Below are 17235 nucleotides of genomic sequence, written 5' to 3' on the forward strand. Positions count from 1 at the left end.
GCAGAAGTTGAGGAGAGGGAGGAACTCCAGGATGAAGACTCATGGTGCCTAAAGAGGAATAGAGGAGAGACTAGATGCAAATATTAGAAAGAGAGGAAGTCGCTTAAAAGTTGCTCAAGATTAGTGAATCGTTCCTTATAAGATAGCATTCCTTCTAAAACTTCTGAATTTTCTAAAACTCTGAATTAGAGATTTAGGGTACCACAGGTAACAGGGTCCACAGATGGACTTGAGAGATTGTGGCCCTTGACCATGCATGGACATTTTTAAGTACTTAACACTTTTCTGGTGATTCCATGGTTTTTATTAGTTTCTCAAGTGCATCCACAGTCCAAAAAAGGTTGTAAAATATTAATTTTAGCTATGAAAATAGAAATGTAATCTTACCCCAAGAAACTAGGTGACCTAAAAGCAGACTCTCATATTATCGTATACAGAAAAAACTTAAATCTGAAAATTCTATATGATAGAATTTATAACATACCCGTTTATGTAACAGATACCAAAGAGGTATATAGAGGGTAAGATCTGTTTAGGGCTGAGGACATACAGTGGAATAATAAATATTCAATGACAGCGGCAGGAAGGCTTCTGCTCTGTGGAATCCTTGGCTGCCTACTTAAGCCAATCACAGAATAACAGTATATAGTTTACCTCCCCAATTGTTATTTTTATAGCATCTTAATATTTTCTCACAGTTTTCAAAAGAAGCTTCCTTAGTCTCCCTACTTTGGCAAGGAATCATCAGTATCAATATCACGTTTTACCGACTTTGCACAATCACTGCGTGACGAGGTAGAGGTACATGAGTGGGGCACATGTGTGTGCATCAGCTGTATCTAGTCATCATTGGGGAAAAAGGAATGGCCCGTGTCAGTACAAAGCATTGGAGATAAAGGGGAAGGCTTATTAAGTAAGCAGATGGCATCTATTAAGGTCATGGTTGTCGGCACTTGCTGGTTAAGTGAGAACTTCTCTGAGGATTGCCGGCTACCATACAGAATTAGAACTATGTTTGAACATGTCATTTCTAAAGATGAGAGGACCATTTTCTCTATGGTAAAAAAAAAAGAAAGAAAGAAAGAAAAAGAAAAAAAAGGGAGGGGCATCACAAGTGTTTAGGGGAGAAACCACAGTTTCAAATGAATGGTCAGAGGAGGCTTTCCGTGAGAGAGATATTTGAGTAAAAACCTGAAAGAAGTTAGGGACCAGCCACAGTTTCTAGGCTTCAGTTTCCTCATCCGTAAAGTAGGACGAACATGGTAGCTACCTCATAGAGTGGTTGTGAGGATAAATGAGATGATACTTTTAAAATTTTCAGCACATTTCCTGGTATGTAGAGAGTATAACCATTCATTATTACAAAAGTTAAGAGGCAGACCAAAACAAAACGTTTAAGAAAAAGTTAGAAGCCCAGCCAATCTATAACCAAGGGTTGAGTAAGAGAGAAGAGGTGTGAAGTGAATGGTGTCTGTTACCATTCACCTCTGGGTTGCAGTTTACATCATCTGTGGCAGCCAACCTGCGCCTCCGCCAGTAAGCGTGTTGAGCACTGGAAAGAAGAGACCAGGCTCTGCAACAAAAGCCTCCCCACAAAGCACAACGTGCTTACTCATTGTTCCCACCCCGTCACTCCCTCCTTTCTATGTGTAGCCCAAATCCTACTTCCAGCTGAGACATGAGCAAAATTTTTGAGCTAGTTAATAAGCTTGTTATCTTTCTTTTTTAAAGTTCAAAGCTCCCAGAACATTGCAAACCTTTTTGCATAGAAATTGCTCTCCTGGTTAAGCTTCTTGTTTGTATGACAATGCACATCACACATTTCTGTGCACAAAGATGCCTGTGGAACACACCCTCCACGATATAAGACCAGATACAATCCATAATATTCTTTCCTTAGGACTCACCTCCCAGGAGAGTTGGTAAGAGTTCCTTCAATCTTGGTGGTCATGGAGGTCAGTTCTCAGTGGAAATAGTTATTCAACTATCTTGATAACCCACCAAGAGCTTCAGTGTTTGCTTCAACACCTACATCAAACTGGTGGGCACTGCCATTGAGTAGTTACATCCTGCAGATCAAGAAACAAAATCTTAAACTAAATAGCTGTCTCACACAACAATGGTTTTTAGAACCAATCTTTCTAATGTTTAATCTAATCAATCATTTCCTAGTCCTATAACCTCCAAATATTTCTTATCTCATGCACCTAGTAAAATAAAAAATAAAATGACTGGACTTCCATATTCCATGTTTATTTATAAATTATATAGTCTTTGTCAATAGCTAATAATTCAAAACAATATACTTATGAAGTTCACAATATACTTAAAAAGCTTCATTGTTAAGCACAATAAATGTAAGTCCTTGGTTTTGTTTTCATTAAACTTAACAATTATATACTGAGAACCTCCTGGATGCCAAGCACTGCTCCAAAGACACAATGAATGAAGTAGATAGAATTTTAATTCATGGAACATAGAGTTTAGTAGAAGAAGACATACTGTAAGTTGAATAAATACGTAAAATGGATAGTAGTATAGCCTGCAAGTAAATGCTATGGAGAAAAATAAAACAGGAAGGAATATTCAGATGGGTTTGAAGAAAGAGTTGTACTTTTAAATAGTCCCAGAGAAAGTGAGTAAAAATCTAAAGATTAACTATTAGACTATTTGTAACAATTTTACAAACAGAATCAAGATATCCATGTCTATAAGTTCTTTATTTAGACAACTGATATAAATATAAAACTAATATTTTTTTCTTGTTCCCTGGGTAATCATCTAAGGCACCCCTCTACGAAGACTACTAATTTAATCTGTAGTTTCATGAACAACTACCTGCTTTAAATTGACTTCTCACACTTCAGGTATATTGTTATAGTTTACCTTTGGGATCTACACAGAATGTTAGAGTCGATGGTTGTTTCAGTGGCAGATGTGGAAACTTACAGTAAATTAGCTCCTTGCTCTTTGATCCACTCTCGATTTGGTTCCATGGGTGATTTATATCATCTGGTTTATTTTGCTATGTACAATTCTCTTAAACAGCCAGTCATTTTGCGTTTTCGTCTTCCTTTAAAGCAGGTGACTAGGGAGAACACACACCCAAAGGAGTATCTGAACAGTTGCTAGTTAGTTACAGGAAGCAGTAACTTGAGGTTTTCTTTTCCTTTCTGTTGAGTTATGTGAATGTAGCGAACACATTTCCCTTTTTACCCGAGAAGAACGAATTGTTCAGCCTGGTGAAGCTTCAGAAGGAAGAGGTTTGACAAAAGCTATATTTTTAAATATTTTGTGAATCAAATGACAGCAATACAATGAGCTTCCGAGGAAAGGTGTTTAAACGAGAGCCCAGTGAATTTTGGAAGAAGAGACGAACCATGAGGAGAGTGAATTATGAAGAAATCCACAGGCTTAGTTCTGTATGTATCCAATTGTTTGGTATTTGTTTTCCATCTTTTCTTTAATACTAAAAAAAAAAAAAAGATTGGCTCTGGGGTGGTATTCTAAAGTATGATGCAGCTGAGTTCTAGACAAAATAGAATATTTAATTTGGCTCATAAATATCCTCTTTTTCGTACGTCATTACTTTTGAAATATATTATTATTTTAAAAATGTTGATAATTAGCTAAAACATTACTAGACTATTTGGAATATTGGAATTACTGTCATCATTTTTTAAAATATATTGATAAGAGAATTTAAATAATTAAAATATTACTAGAATATGTTCTTTTTTAAAGAAAAGTCTATAATTGCCTCAATTAAGGCCCCAACCAATGACTTATAAATAGTTGCATTTTTTAAAAATATTACTGCTGTTTTTATCACATGCCACTCATTTGTTTTAAAATTCTTAGAATAATCAAAAATATGAAAGAAAATATACATAAGTATTTGATTAAATGAGCCAAGGAAGACAGTAAAAAGTGATGTTTTAGAGAGTAAAAACGCTTTGGTTCGTTTACTCTTAAAGATATTCCTGCCTTACCGTTTGCAAACAAAATGAGAACTCTGGAAATGAGTTCTTATTATGGAATTCTAGATTTCTATCTGTAAGAACTATAGGCAGCTGAACATTGGAGCCAATTGCTAGAGCACTCCAATGATTCACAAGTAACACGGAAGGCCCACTTTGGGTGACAAATGGCTATATATATATATATATATATATATATATATATATATATATATATATAAACATAATGAGTAGTTATGAATAGTTATTTAATGAACATGAATAATCAAATTAATGATAGTCACTCAGCCTTTGATAAACCAAAATTGAGTAAATACCATGTTTCAAATAACAGTGGTTCTCTATACTCACTATTCGTATGATGGAAATGTAACCTGGATAGAAGTTACCAGGGGTCTGGCTCATAGGCTTGGTGTCCTGTTGTTGTTTGGTTGGTATCTCTCTCAGTCTCTCAGTAAAACATACTTCTCATTAGGACACAGAGGCAAATGGACCCCTTAATTTTGTTCCCATTGATGGACCTGGGTCTTTCCACCCAGCCTTTCAGAACTGGAATATACAGAGTCCTGACCCTATCCCCCTGGTCCCCACTGGCCTGTCACGGGTGCTTAGTTGTGTCTTCTTTGCTGGCCTCATCAGTTATTTACTACTAGCCTGTTAAAGAGCATAAGTGTTTGAAAAGCTTTTTAGCCTGAGATTATTTTAACCTTCAGACCAGTCTGGAAAAGGTAGCCTGCCTGCTCTCACTCTCTCAGTGGAATGCAGGAGTTCTGTGGGTTATGTCACTGTGACATTTACTTCTCGCGTTCACCAAAAGAGACAACATTCAGGAGAACATGTCTATCGCACGCAAGCCACACATACAGTTTGGCAATAGGACGGTCCCCAGTGTCTCCCTGTGTAATGAAACTAATCACTCTATGAATTATCTTAATTGAATTTGAAGGTATTGCTACTAAGCACTTTGGGAAAAGCAGTCGGTAAGGACAGACTGTTTTCCCACAGCATTCGCATCTATGCATTCACATTTAATTAAGACCATTCATACAGTGACGAGCCTTCTTCTGTGGAAGGCACTGGGGACTTTCCTGCTCCTGCTGCCTGGTTTTGGTCTTCATAAGATAAGCATATCTTTTTTCATAGGTTTTCTCTTCTGTGGGGCAGGGATTGTTCGATCCATCCTTAAGTAGTATTCTGAGATGAGGGTTTCATTTTGGGGGAAAAAAGGAGGAATCCAAGTAAGTAAAACACAAAATTAGAGTGCTGGGGGGCTATTCTGTGTCACTTCTCACTTACCATCTATATGACCTTGGGCCAGTTAAATTACTCTGAGCCTCGGCTTCCTCTTCCATAAAATGTTCATAACAGTACCTGCCTTGTTTCAAAATTATTTACCGAAATTCAATTTGATCTTGTGCATTCTGAACGTGATTTCAACACTGTAAAAAAAGTTACAGATGTCGTATAGTAGTAAAACCAAGTAAAACATTTATATTTCCAAGACAAGGGAAGAGGAATGTAATTGCAGTGAGATTGTCTTTTGAATGACTGTAACAATTGAAGCCAGTGGAAGGCGACGCCTTACTCTTGGGAATCTTTTTTGGAGCTATGCAGTAGGCACAGCTCTGAATTACGTGAAGCTGGATGCTCAGGGGTCCCGGGTTGCTCTGTGTTGATGGGGCTTGCCTTCGAAAGGCTGTGTTTCTACTCCATCACCACCACCCCCACCTAAGCTTACTCAGAGCCAGTTTGGACTTTCCACAACACACGCATCAAAGCTTTCAAAAAGCTAAACCAACAGCACTAGACCGGCTTCAGAGATGATTTGATAGGTATTATGGAAAAAACAATTGAAGTGACAAAATGAACAACAAATGAAGAGGAGGGCTAAAATTAGGTCAGAGAATAAAACAATAAATTATTTGTATGTTTTTTGGATATACTCATATATTGTAGGAAAGGAGAAGTAGTGATTCTTGGAGATAATTATAGATGATCTGTTTTTATAATGATCATGTGGATTTTGAACTCGACAAACTATTTCTTACAATAAGGCAAATTTAGATATGGTCTAATTTCCTAATAATCTAGAATGTTTAACCAGAAGTCTTTGACTTCCTGAAAGGTATAAAACGCAAATTTTATACTTTCCTCACCAAGACTGACAATTTTGTTTATTCTGTTTTCTTCAAATGCTGTTTGCAGCTATTTATTTAACTGTTGCAATTTTTAATTGTTTTGGAAGTTTCCCTTATTAATCCGATTTTCAAGTTTATTGTCACATGTATAGTGCTATTGTCTTTCAAGTCTGATTTTTATCTTTCATTCTTCCACATTAATGTAAACAGCCTCCCTCCTGGTCGTCTGTACTTCCTTACTTACTGTTACTCTTTGTTTTATACAAACATTCAGTTACCTATTTAGGGTATTTTATAATGAGCCAGTTAGCTGAAAGGTAGCACGGAAATCTCAGGATGATGGTTGCAAGAAACAAAGAAATGAGACTGAATCAGAGTTGAAACACGGTGGAAAATAAGAATAAAACCTATAATGGGCAGCGTGGAGAAAGCAAAGGACAGAAGTAACTGGAGGATTCGGATTCAATCTGGACCACAGAAATGGAGAAGTGTAGATTGAAACTTGATATGGCCTAAGAATCTCAGCGCAGTCAGAAGGCTCTGGGTGTGGCCACAGCCATAGGAAGGAGCCAGCTTTAGGTGCCAGGTAGCTGCAGAGAAGATGCTTTCAAAGTGGGCTCAGGAGAGGCACCTGCAACTTAACCAAGAATGAGCTTACATTCCTCAAGATTAACGAGAGAGAGAGAGATTGAGAAGAGTTAAGTCAGGAGAGAGGCAAGGTGGAGGATGACTGCCACACTGGTCAGAGTTAACTCTGTGAAGACGCCCTTCACAACCATCTGAGCAGGAGGTGGGTCATTTGTCAAAGCAGGGGAGTGCCACAGCAAACAGGAAGTAACACCATGATCCCAGCAGCTCTTTTTATTTCCTGATGATGGCAATGATACAAAATTTTCTGAATTTACAGATTCCCTCAGTTAATGGCAATTTCTTTTGTGGTTTTTGACACATTCTCTACCATTCTCTATATGATTCTTTAACATACTTTTTAATTTTTTTCTTCATCTTTTGTTTGTACTGTCTTATAAATAATTTTTTACTCTCTATCTTTGCCACTCCCTTCCCTGAGGTGACTAGTGACCTCATACCAACCCCTAGATTTCTAATGTCCCCTACTGCAGAACTCAAAAAGGGAGCAAGAATAGTACTGAAAATTGTAGCTCTGTATTAGAATCTTCTGACCAAGAAAATAAAGCTTCTCTGTTGTCTATTGCTACAAGGCCATGACCTTGATAGTGAAGTGGAGTGGACCACAGGCTTCATGCTGAGCTGGGTTGAAATATCAGTTTTTCCATCAACTTGCTGAGCAAGTTCTCAGAATCCAAGTTTCTGTATCTGTAAAATAAAGGAACGATGATCTTTTCTAGACTCTATGAGAGAAAGCGTTAAATACTGATCATGGTCCTTGCCGTTTGATCATAATAGTAGTAGTAGAAAAAGAATCACTATTATTAGCATATATGGGGTTAATTATAAAAAATGGTAGTTTCTATTGTTGCTATTCATATTAAATTATTTGGTGTGACTGTGTTATTTCTACAAGGAAACATAGATGAATTAGTTCTAATACAACACATTTAGCAAATGTGACCCTTCAGATGAAAATGGCAGAATAAAGGAAGATGAAGAGGGGTTAGCAGTGGCTTAGAGATGCCTGGCCTACCATATACTCTAGGGACGGGCCACTACTTCCAAAACGACCCAGCACCTCCTACGGAGAAAATTATAGTATGTGGAATGTCAGCGCTGAAAACAAATATGGATCTAAGCTTATTTTTTGGCCCCCCAATTGTTCTGGTGTCATAAGAGCTTGGTGAGTTAGGCTTAATGGGAAATTAGAGATGAGGGCTTCACTGGGGTTATCGTCTTGGAAAACCAAGAAAATGCTTAAGTTCCCCTATGCCCAGGATGCATGATGCCAGATGTATGTTTCATAGAGTGAGATGATATTGTAATTCATTAGTAATACATGAGTTTACTAAACCCAAATTCCTACACTTCAAGGAGTCGTTGACTGTGAGAGGTTCTCCTTTCAGACCATTGAGAACCAAATAAAGGTAATTTGAGGAGATACAGCAGTCCCTTAATATAGGTGCTATTCCTTGTAGTATATCGTATTCGAGTTCTTTAATTGCAAGAAGAAGAAGCATGAACAAGCATAGTCCAGAGAAGGAAACATAAGGGGAAATGGAGACAGTCTATGATAACAGGGATGGAAGCAGCGGATCTCAGGGCGGTGGACAGCGGCAGGGGCGGGTCGTGGTGTTTGGCACTGATGAGCAGTCGCGTGGGGTGTTGGCAACTTTCCACTCAAGTTTCAGAGTTCTGAGGGCAGCGTTGACTAGACCTCATTGGGTAACACATCTTGACCGCAGAAGAGCAGAACCTGTATAATTATCATACCCACCAAGGTGACTCCTTATGGGTACGGGGAGAGAATTAAGTCACCAGAAGGAAACTAAAATGCTAGTACTAAGACAAACAAACAAAAACAGGATGGGCGTCATATAGGCCAAAAAACAAATGTCCACTATTCATATTCAATTTCAGGTACTCAAAGGGAAGAGAGGAAATAAAAGAGCTATTTACATTCAAGTGTGTGTGACATGTATGGTTTTGTGTATATACACTCACACACGCCTCACACTTGGCTTGTTTGTGAAAGCTCATTTGTGTAACTGTCGAAGTACTAAAATAGTATCAAAATTTAAGCTAGTGGCAGCTTTCATCACAGACTTCCTATAAATTAATCTAAAATTCTCAGCACTTCGCTCCAAGGCTTTAATTTCCCTGGTGTCAGGCAGGCTTGTAATTGGGTTGTGATGTATTTTTAATGATATTTATTATCTTTCAAGTGTTTCTAGAAAACTAAATGAGACATGCAATTTAATTTGATTTAGATCTTTTTAGATATTTTCTTTCTTTACAAGCACCAGTATTAGAAGAAGCAGCCACTTTAATTTTTTTTATGATTTGCCATACACTGATATATGTATTTTAACATGCTCCTATAAGATATATATGGTCAAATTTTCTTAAAAAGAAAGTAAGGCTTAAAAGATCTGAATCCAATTTGAAAGTACACCGTATATTACAGGTCCTATAGAGCTCATTTACGTTATTTTCCTAATGATATTACGGGTTCACAAAATAGAACACTCTGATTTTTCTAACTATAATGTTTATATTAAGTATCATGATTAATCTTTATATTCGCAAAGGGTTTTAGAATTTACCAAGTGTAACCTGGTTTATTTCACCGAAATGGACAGATATTTAAAGAGTTACTACTGGTTGATTTCTTCTGAGATCTATGTCCCTTTTTGTTACCAAGGGAACCATTTCCAAATTAAGCTTAATCTGAGCTTGCCCAGCTGTACAGTCCTTAACTTTGATTTAGCTAGTGTTTTTCCATTCTCATGAAACTGTGTAGTTCAAGACAGAGAGAAGGGTAAAAGGTCAACGTAAGATGGCTTATTCGTTACTTAATCATTTCCTTTTTGGTAAGAAAAGCTTGTCTTGTTTTCTGAAGCTCATACATTTGAGAAGTTGTCCAGTGGAACTCCCTTTGATGAAAGGCTGAATTAAATCTATCACACGACCACAGGCTGACAGCTGTGCAATGGATCCAGCTGCCTGGGCTCTCTCCAATTTTCTCATTTGTTTTAAACACAAATAGTGTGGAAGTTGGTTCCGTGCCAATTACACTAAGGCTGAAGGGACCTGGATTAAATTAAGGCCTGAAGAATTCATGTGTCATCTAGATCTTTTATTTCCTCCAAGAAAATTAATCAGTTATCTTGATTATGCAGAAATGAGTTTACAGCTGTGTTGTTTCACATTTCTTTTGGAGATCTTGAGATTGGAATTCAAATTTTTAGGGTCTCTCTAAAGACTCCACAGATTCTCACTGTTAGCTATTTACTTGTCTGTGTGCCAAGAGAAGAGGATGTTTAGATAATTGACATGTCATGCCCAGATAGAATCTACTGTATTGGTCCTAAAGTAAATATCTATTTTTATCTGTTTGCTTTTCTGGGTCATTAGTCAAGATGCAAAGTTTTGTAAGCAGAAGAAGGCAGTAATTCTATTATGAATATTCAAATGAGAATAAGGTTTCATTTCATATCTAGAAATGATAAGGTGATTGAGAAAGACAGAGAAAGTCTCAGTTAGAATCACAGGATGTACTACGTGTCATAGAAAAATATAAAACTTATCAAAGGTTGGGAAAAAACTCTTCATAGTAAGTGTTTCTTGAAAAGATCTGATTTTCTGAAAAGGAGAGCAAAGAGCAACTAGTTTAAATCAATAAACTAGAGTGACTTTCACAGTGAGTCACCAAGGTTTGGCTCTCTAATTACACTTAAAATTTAGAACAGAAGTACAAATTAGTAGCTGATGGCTGGTCATGGGCATGGGGAGCACAGCATAGGGAATGCAGTTAGCATTAATACCCTGGTTAGGTGGAGGGCCAGGGGAGGGAGGGAGCAATTGGAGAGAGAGATCGTTTTATGAACTATTTAGATGTCTAACCAATGTACTGTATACTTGAAGCTAATTTAAATAAACGCATTTTATAAAATCTTCTATATATTTGAAATTCTTCAAAATAAAAGTTGGGGGAAAAAATTTAGAACACAAATATTGGCCTCCAACACGAGGAACCTGTTATGGGGTCACCCTCTATTCCTCATCGCATCACCCCCTTTCCCTGAGCCTGATAAGGCCCCCATGCTCACAGGCCTCACCTGCCTGTGTGTGGGTTAGAGCTACAGAAAGAAATTCTAAGTATCTACAACTTGATTGTTCTCTAGGTATTTATATTTGCAAAGCTAATGTGTTTAATAGGAAATCAATCTTAAATTGAATCTTTTTTTTTTAATCCGGGAGTATAAATACATAAAAATACTTTCTAGAATGGTTCTCAAAGGAAATAAAATATTCTTTGCTGATACACACAATTAGGTAGCTTAGTACACTTCTTGTTATGATGGGGATAGAGCAGCCTGACTTGATTCAAGAGATAGAGGAAGGAGACAATGCTCTTTCTTTTTTTTTAAATTTCACTGTTTTTCTTATGTTCCTATCTCTTTTGCCTCCATAGAATCATTAGTTATTAAGATGTGTTTGTTTGTTAAAGGAAATTTAGATAGTAAATATAGAAGTATATAGCACAGTTCATGGTACATGGGTTATTTAGTGAAGTTGTTTCAATTGCTTGGTTGGTTGGTTTGACTTGGTTTTAGTATAAATAAAACACATGGAGTGATTTTCGGTTATTTTCAAATAAAGACAAATATATATTTGTCTGGTATTTGGGGGTTTACTTAACACTGTCGCATATTTTGTCTCCACATTCTTACAACTCTGGCGTAGGCAGGAAGCTGCTCTTTTTGACTCATCTGAGTCACCTTCACCAAGTCCTCATTTAAATGTCTTATTCAATTATGTAGTTGGTAGGTAAAAGACCCTAAACTTCCAACTACACGTTCTGATTTGTAATCCTTTGTGACAATGACCAGTGCACAGAGGTGTTTAAGTAACTTAGCAGATGTTTATGGTCCTCTACAGAGCTCAAAGTACTTTAGTTAATACATTGCTAATTGTTCTTCCCTTTTTTTGTTGGCAGTAGCTTCCAGAACCACACATATAATCTGTAATTATTTTCCATAGTTTCCTTTCCCTGGTGTTTTATGTTTCTTATTTTAATTACTTGAAGATACTAGTGGTTGAATTTCCATGTGAAGTCCTACCGTGATTTTCTAGGTTTCCTCTCTGGTGGATTTGCAAAGGGTAAACAATTTTAAAATCAAACAACTCATGGTGGCATGATGATTTGAAAGAGTGAGTTTATTTTTTTATCATGATAAAATCAATACAGTTTATTACAGAAAATTTAGAAAATGTGAAAAGTCAAAATAGTAGAATCCTAAAAGTCATAGTCTCATCCAAATATAATAGCTGATAATATTTGGATATATTCCTAATCTTCTTTCTTTAAATTTTTAAAATCCTGTGCAGTGATCCTGGTGCAATATTCATTCTCATTTTTACTTAATAATAATACATAAGAAATTTTGCTTGTTATTACAAACTTCGAAAAAATCAGTTTTAATAGTCATGTCTTATTTCTTAGACTAGATGCACCATAATTTCCTAATCATTTCTTATCCTTGATAATTTATTATTTCTCATTGTTGGCTGACTAAGTCCTTCAAGCCTTACTACCCCTTACAGATCTAGGTATTCTGGATTCAAATTTTAATGTCATAGTATGTGTGAATCCAGAACCATCATCAAGATGAACTTGACTTTCTTTCCTTCTTTCCATCTTGATATGGACCCCAACCTCCTCGTGTTTTCCCACAAAAGCCAGTCATGAAAAATGTCGTGAGTCAACTAACTGTACTGAAGAATTGAGCAGTTACAAGGAGAAATCATCACCGCATACTGCACAATTATATATTGATTTATTCCAACCCTGTCCTGCTCTCAATATCCTTCTAAAGCTCACAATAGCACTAACCCTTTCTTCACAACACATAATCCTTTTAAAAATATAAACCACGCTTTTTGGAGCTGCAGCTGGTGTCTTCACTTTTTAGATGGAGCTTCCACCAGCCCTTCTGCCATTCTTGCCTCTCTTGGATGAAGGTGAATATATTTTCTCCATCTTATTACAAAGATAATTTTTCAAAGACATCTTTCGATAAATCTTGGATCCCATATGTGATTGTGTTTTTAATGTAATTCCAAGTAAAAAGGAATTTCTGTATGAAAGGATATAAATTTATTTACTCAACAAGTATTTATCGAGTGCCTACTATTTGCTCTTTGTACACATTAAATTTATAATACAAGTGCTTTAAATCCATGACTAGTGAAAATGTAAGACTTACAGGCTTTATCTACTTGGCACTTATGTGATAAGCACTAGGGTATGGTGCAGTTCAAATATGGAGCATAACAAATATTACCTCATTGAATCCTATGATGTAGCTCCTACAGAGATGTCCATTTTACAGATTTGGAAGCTGAGGCACAAAGATTCTAATTAATGTACTCAAAGTTTCATAGCCTGTAAGGGGCAACGTCAGTACTAGGACCCCAGGACTTCTGGTTCCTAAAACAAGGCTATAACGTCTAGATTATTTCTTAGTTAGATTGTACTTCTATTCTGGAGAGAGGTCTAGGTTGGTAATTTAGTCATTTAATTTTTCAGTGTTGCATACTTCAGGTGCTTACTTCTTCATCATTTCTTCACCCATTTGATTTTGAATTATAACTCTGAAAGTAACACAGATCTTTGTCAGGGAACACTGTGTTCTTGAAATTAGAATCTTTAGCCAAGGCATGGACAGTAGTCTGCCATCTCCAAACCAATTAAACGGCTCTTGGCAGGCCTGGATATTACCAAGATGGCAGGTTGACCAACTCCAGGACTTAGATGCTGTGTTGGTATTCCACAAGGAGTTGGGGAATAAGTATAGGGGGAGGGAGCATTTGTTTTTGTGACAGGAGCTCATTCTTCTGATGTGGAGCTAAATGAGAGGAGAGCTGTGGATTTGGGGAAGTAGATCAAACAAATCTCTTAATACTACATAAGAAGAATAGGGCCTATTACCCCCTGGGTTCAACACCAACCCTGCTGCATAATAACAGGTACTGGTGAGTGCCTTTTCCCAGGCCTGGAGTGACTTTAGAATAGCTAATTAAATTCATTACTCATCTGAGAGAAAGAAATAAGAGTAAAAAGCACTATAAAAACCAATCCAGTTCAGGGTAATCTTGGCACATGCCTCATCCCAGTTGGTGCATTTCCAAAAGCAAGAGGCACATTAAATTCAGGAGGGACAGCTCAACTGTTGTAAAGCTGTAAATTAATGCTGCTCAGTTCCCAGTCTTGCTCAATGTCTCTGTAAGCAGCAAGAGTGAGAGATGAACTGATCCCACCATCTTTGTATATATCTGTTTCTTTGACCAAAACACTGAGCAGGCAGTTCTCCTGCTCCAGAGAGAACTTCTGGTTCCATAGCCTGGATTCTCACTATCACAGATGCGTAATGCATTTGTGGCAAACATGGCCAAATCCCAGGCTCTAGGTGCTATGGAAAATATCACGTTATTTTCATTTTTAAAGCACATAGCCACAAAATTATAAAACATTGACTATCTTGAGTTTTATACATTAGTTAATAAATTCCCTGGTAAGATAGACCTTAACTAATATATCCACCCCATATGTCAAGACTTAATAAATTAGATGAAGCATATCTGCTAGGTTTTGCAACTCCATGTCAAAATAACTTCAGTGCAACATTTTAAACAGGAAAGGCTTAGTAAGTGTCATTCATTGATTGGCCTGTAGATCGTAGCCTGAAATGAATAAATAAAAGCCTACCCTCCCACAGATGCTTACAGTTTATGCCTTTTACTGGGTATATCAAGGAGAGTTTAGGATTTAATTTTTTTGTGGTTTTATTTATAACCTGTGACTCGTGAGCTCTGATTTTCCTATTATGCTAATTTAGGTGGGGTTAGCTTTAGGTGGTGTGTGGGCTAGTAAAGCATCTTCTTTGAAGATCTCCTCATCTACAGCTTGTTTATTAATGCTGTAATTGCATCTAAGGAGAGATGAAGTTCAAAAGATAGTGAGAACAAGATGGCGGATGGTCTCTTAAAACGTCTCAATGACATTTACATTTAAATTTATTGATTGCAACACACACTAAACCATTTCTATACTCCTCTTCATGTTGGTGTGAGGAAAAGGGAGAAGGAGAAAAGTGATGGCAGGACCTGTTGGTCCACGAAACCAAAGGGCATCATATACTTATGCTGAAGAAACAGCGAGCGAAAGGGACATAACCAGCCAACTCCGTCAGATCAGAGTTTTCTGATGGTTTGACAGTACATTTTGTTTTATTTGCTACATTTCATACACCAACACAATATTAAGGAAAAAAAGAGGTTCCAGATTAAGCTAAGTGTTTCAGACTTGAAGGTTTTTAGGGGCGGTTGGTAATATAAATGTGTGACTTTGTCAGGCGAAGAAGTTATAGATAAGAACTACTGAGGTCTGTAGCTGAACTGGAGTGAAATACCACCACTCAAAGACATTCAAAGCCCACTAAAAATAAAATATAATAAACGTTGGGGCCAAATCAAACATCTGGAGACTGCATTTGCCTGTCAGGCTGTCATTTTGTGATCCTTGGAATTAATCCTTTTGCCTGGGAAAATAGGGAATTGGAACTTAAAATAAGTCTAAACAAAATAATCATATCAAATGACAGGGATTCTAGGAGGGCTTTTGTTTTTAGTTACCCAAATCATGCCATAGTGCCTCTGTATTTTCCCCTTCAAAATGTTGAATGTTTCACAGCACTTTCACTAAGTAGATGATGTTGGACAACCAGATTTCATCTTTTCTCCAAATATTGCATGGAGCCCCATATTTGTATTCACTAAATCTAGCAATCTTAATTGAAGAGCCCTTCCAGAAAGAATATTCAACTTTCATCACCTTCCCTTCACCGAAGCACTTATAAAATAGGATTGTTTTTGTTTTGTTTCGTTTAAATGTAGAAAGTACACGGAAATCCCTGTTATTTGGCTCACTGTTTTACATTTTGTTTTGTTTCATTTACGTATTTGGAATATCATCAAAATAATCATTGATTGCTACTTCGAGGAGCCCATTAGCAATTATTAAAATGTCGATAGAAATTTCTGGGGCTTTACCGATAGAGATCTTCCAAACCAGGCCTTAAAAATGGAAGCTAAGTCTGCATACTTTGCAGAGTGGGGTGGGGAAGGTTGGTAGAAAACAGTTTGTTGATATCATTGATCTGAAAAAGAAAAAAGTTTTGTTTTGTTTTTTCCCCCCAAGATCACTTTAGCATACAGAATTTATGGTGAGCACTTCAGCTCCCAGGAGCCCCCAAATAATACAAAAGGCCATTTCTTTTCATTTAGGTTACACAAATACTTCACCAAAGGGTTAAGTGAATTTAGATAATGTCCTTGGTTTCTGTTTTGTAATGTTTTAGTCTTTCTTTTGGGTTCCATCTTTCATACTTTGTGAGTTCTGTTCTGTCAGGTAAACACGTCAACCCTACAGTGAAAAGATCTTACCTTCTCCCACCAGCATTAGTCTTTGGTGCTTTGGGTAGTTTCCTTGATGGAGGCACCTTTCCTCTTGGCTTCAGGATTGCAGTGAAGTGTGTTTATCTGGCTATTTTTTTAGACTCTTCTTCACTTTCACCCACTGTATCCATAATAGTTATGTTGTACAGTTCTGTTAGAGAATTACTCAGCTTCTCTTTATAGTGGCAAAGAGGCTCGGAGCCAAGCAATTAATCCTGACACAGAATCCATGCTTCTGTGACAGCTAAGGCAGCCTGTGATACTTTGATTGCTAACAAGGAACCGACATTTTAAAACAGACCCAAGTAGACCTCACAAAGAAGTATCTAATTCAGCAAAAATGATGATCACCATCATAATATATACCTTTCCTCCAAAGGTAAAGTTTATATAAACATCTGCTCTATGGATGAAAAAGCACTAAGACCATGAGCTTTGGAGGCTCAGTGCAAACAGCTTGAATTACCGAGAGAGATGTCAAGTATTTCAGGATCTTCTCACACCATTTCAAATCTTGAAATAAGTTTCATGGCTTTGCCCTAAATGCCAGGCGTCTCTGTAACCTCATTGGAAGGGTTGTGCAAGGCCAACACCTTGGTCATACTAAGAAATGAAACCCATCCAGGTGTTAGAAGATATGAGACTATATGTGTCAGTGGTTAATGTCACATTTTCTTTTTTCCACAGCAGGAAAAGCCCAGGCTCCTTGAACCCATGGATTATGAAACCGTCATTGAAGAACTTGAAAAGACCTATCAGAATGACCCTCTTCGAGATCTCCTGTTCTTCCCCAGTGACGACTTTTCAGTAAGTGTCCTCTTTTCAAGCCGTCTAAGTTCAGGAGGGACCCACAAGGTGATCCTCCCAAGGGTGCTATGTTCCCTTGTAGATTTAGGGAGCTCAGTGTTCTTCCTGTGGCCACCCTACAACACAGTCATTGCAGTGAGAGTCCACATCTGGCACTG

The 17235-nt window shown here is 37.2% G+C and overlaps 1 protein-coding gene across 10 annotated transcripts in view; it reads left to right on the forward strand.

Moving 5' to 3' along the window:
* Positions 1 to 17235, forward strand: part of DOCK10 (dedicator of cytokinesis 10) — a 229013-nt gene that overhangs the window by 85080 nt on the left and 126698 nt on the right. For 6 of the 10 annotated variants that reach the window (XM_036237139.1, XM_036237144.1, XM_036237138.1 and 3 more), the window contains exon 2: positions 16958 to 17077. In XM_036237139.1, the coding sequence (XP_036093032.1) occupies positions 16958 to 17077 (120 nt within the window). Of the gene's footprint in view, positions 1 to 3202; positions 3423 to 16957; positions 17078 to 17235 lie in introns of those variants that run through there. The other 4 variants (XM_036237145.1, XM_036237141.1, XM_036237142.1 and 1 more) reach the window with 3 other exon arrangements.

Source organism: Rousettus aegyptiacus, unplaced genomic scaffold (genome assembly GCF_014176215.1).
Source record: "Rousettus aegyptiacus isolate mRouAeg1 unplaced genomic scaffold, mRouAeg1.p scaffold_m13_p_2, whole genome shotgun sequence".
Taxonomy (NCBI): domain Eukaryota; kingdom Metazoa; phylum Chordata; class Mammalia; order Chiroptera; family Pteropodidae; genus Rousettus; species Rousettus aegyptiacus.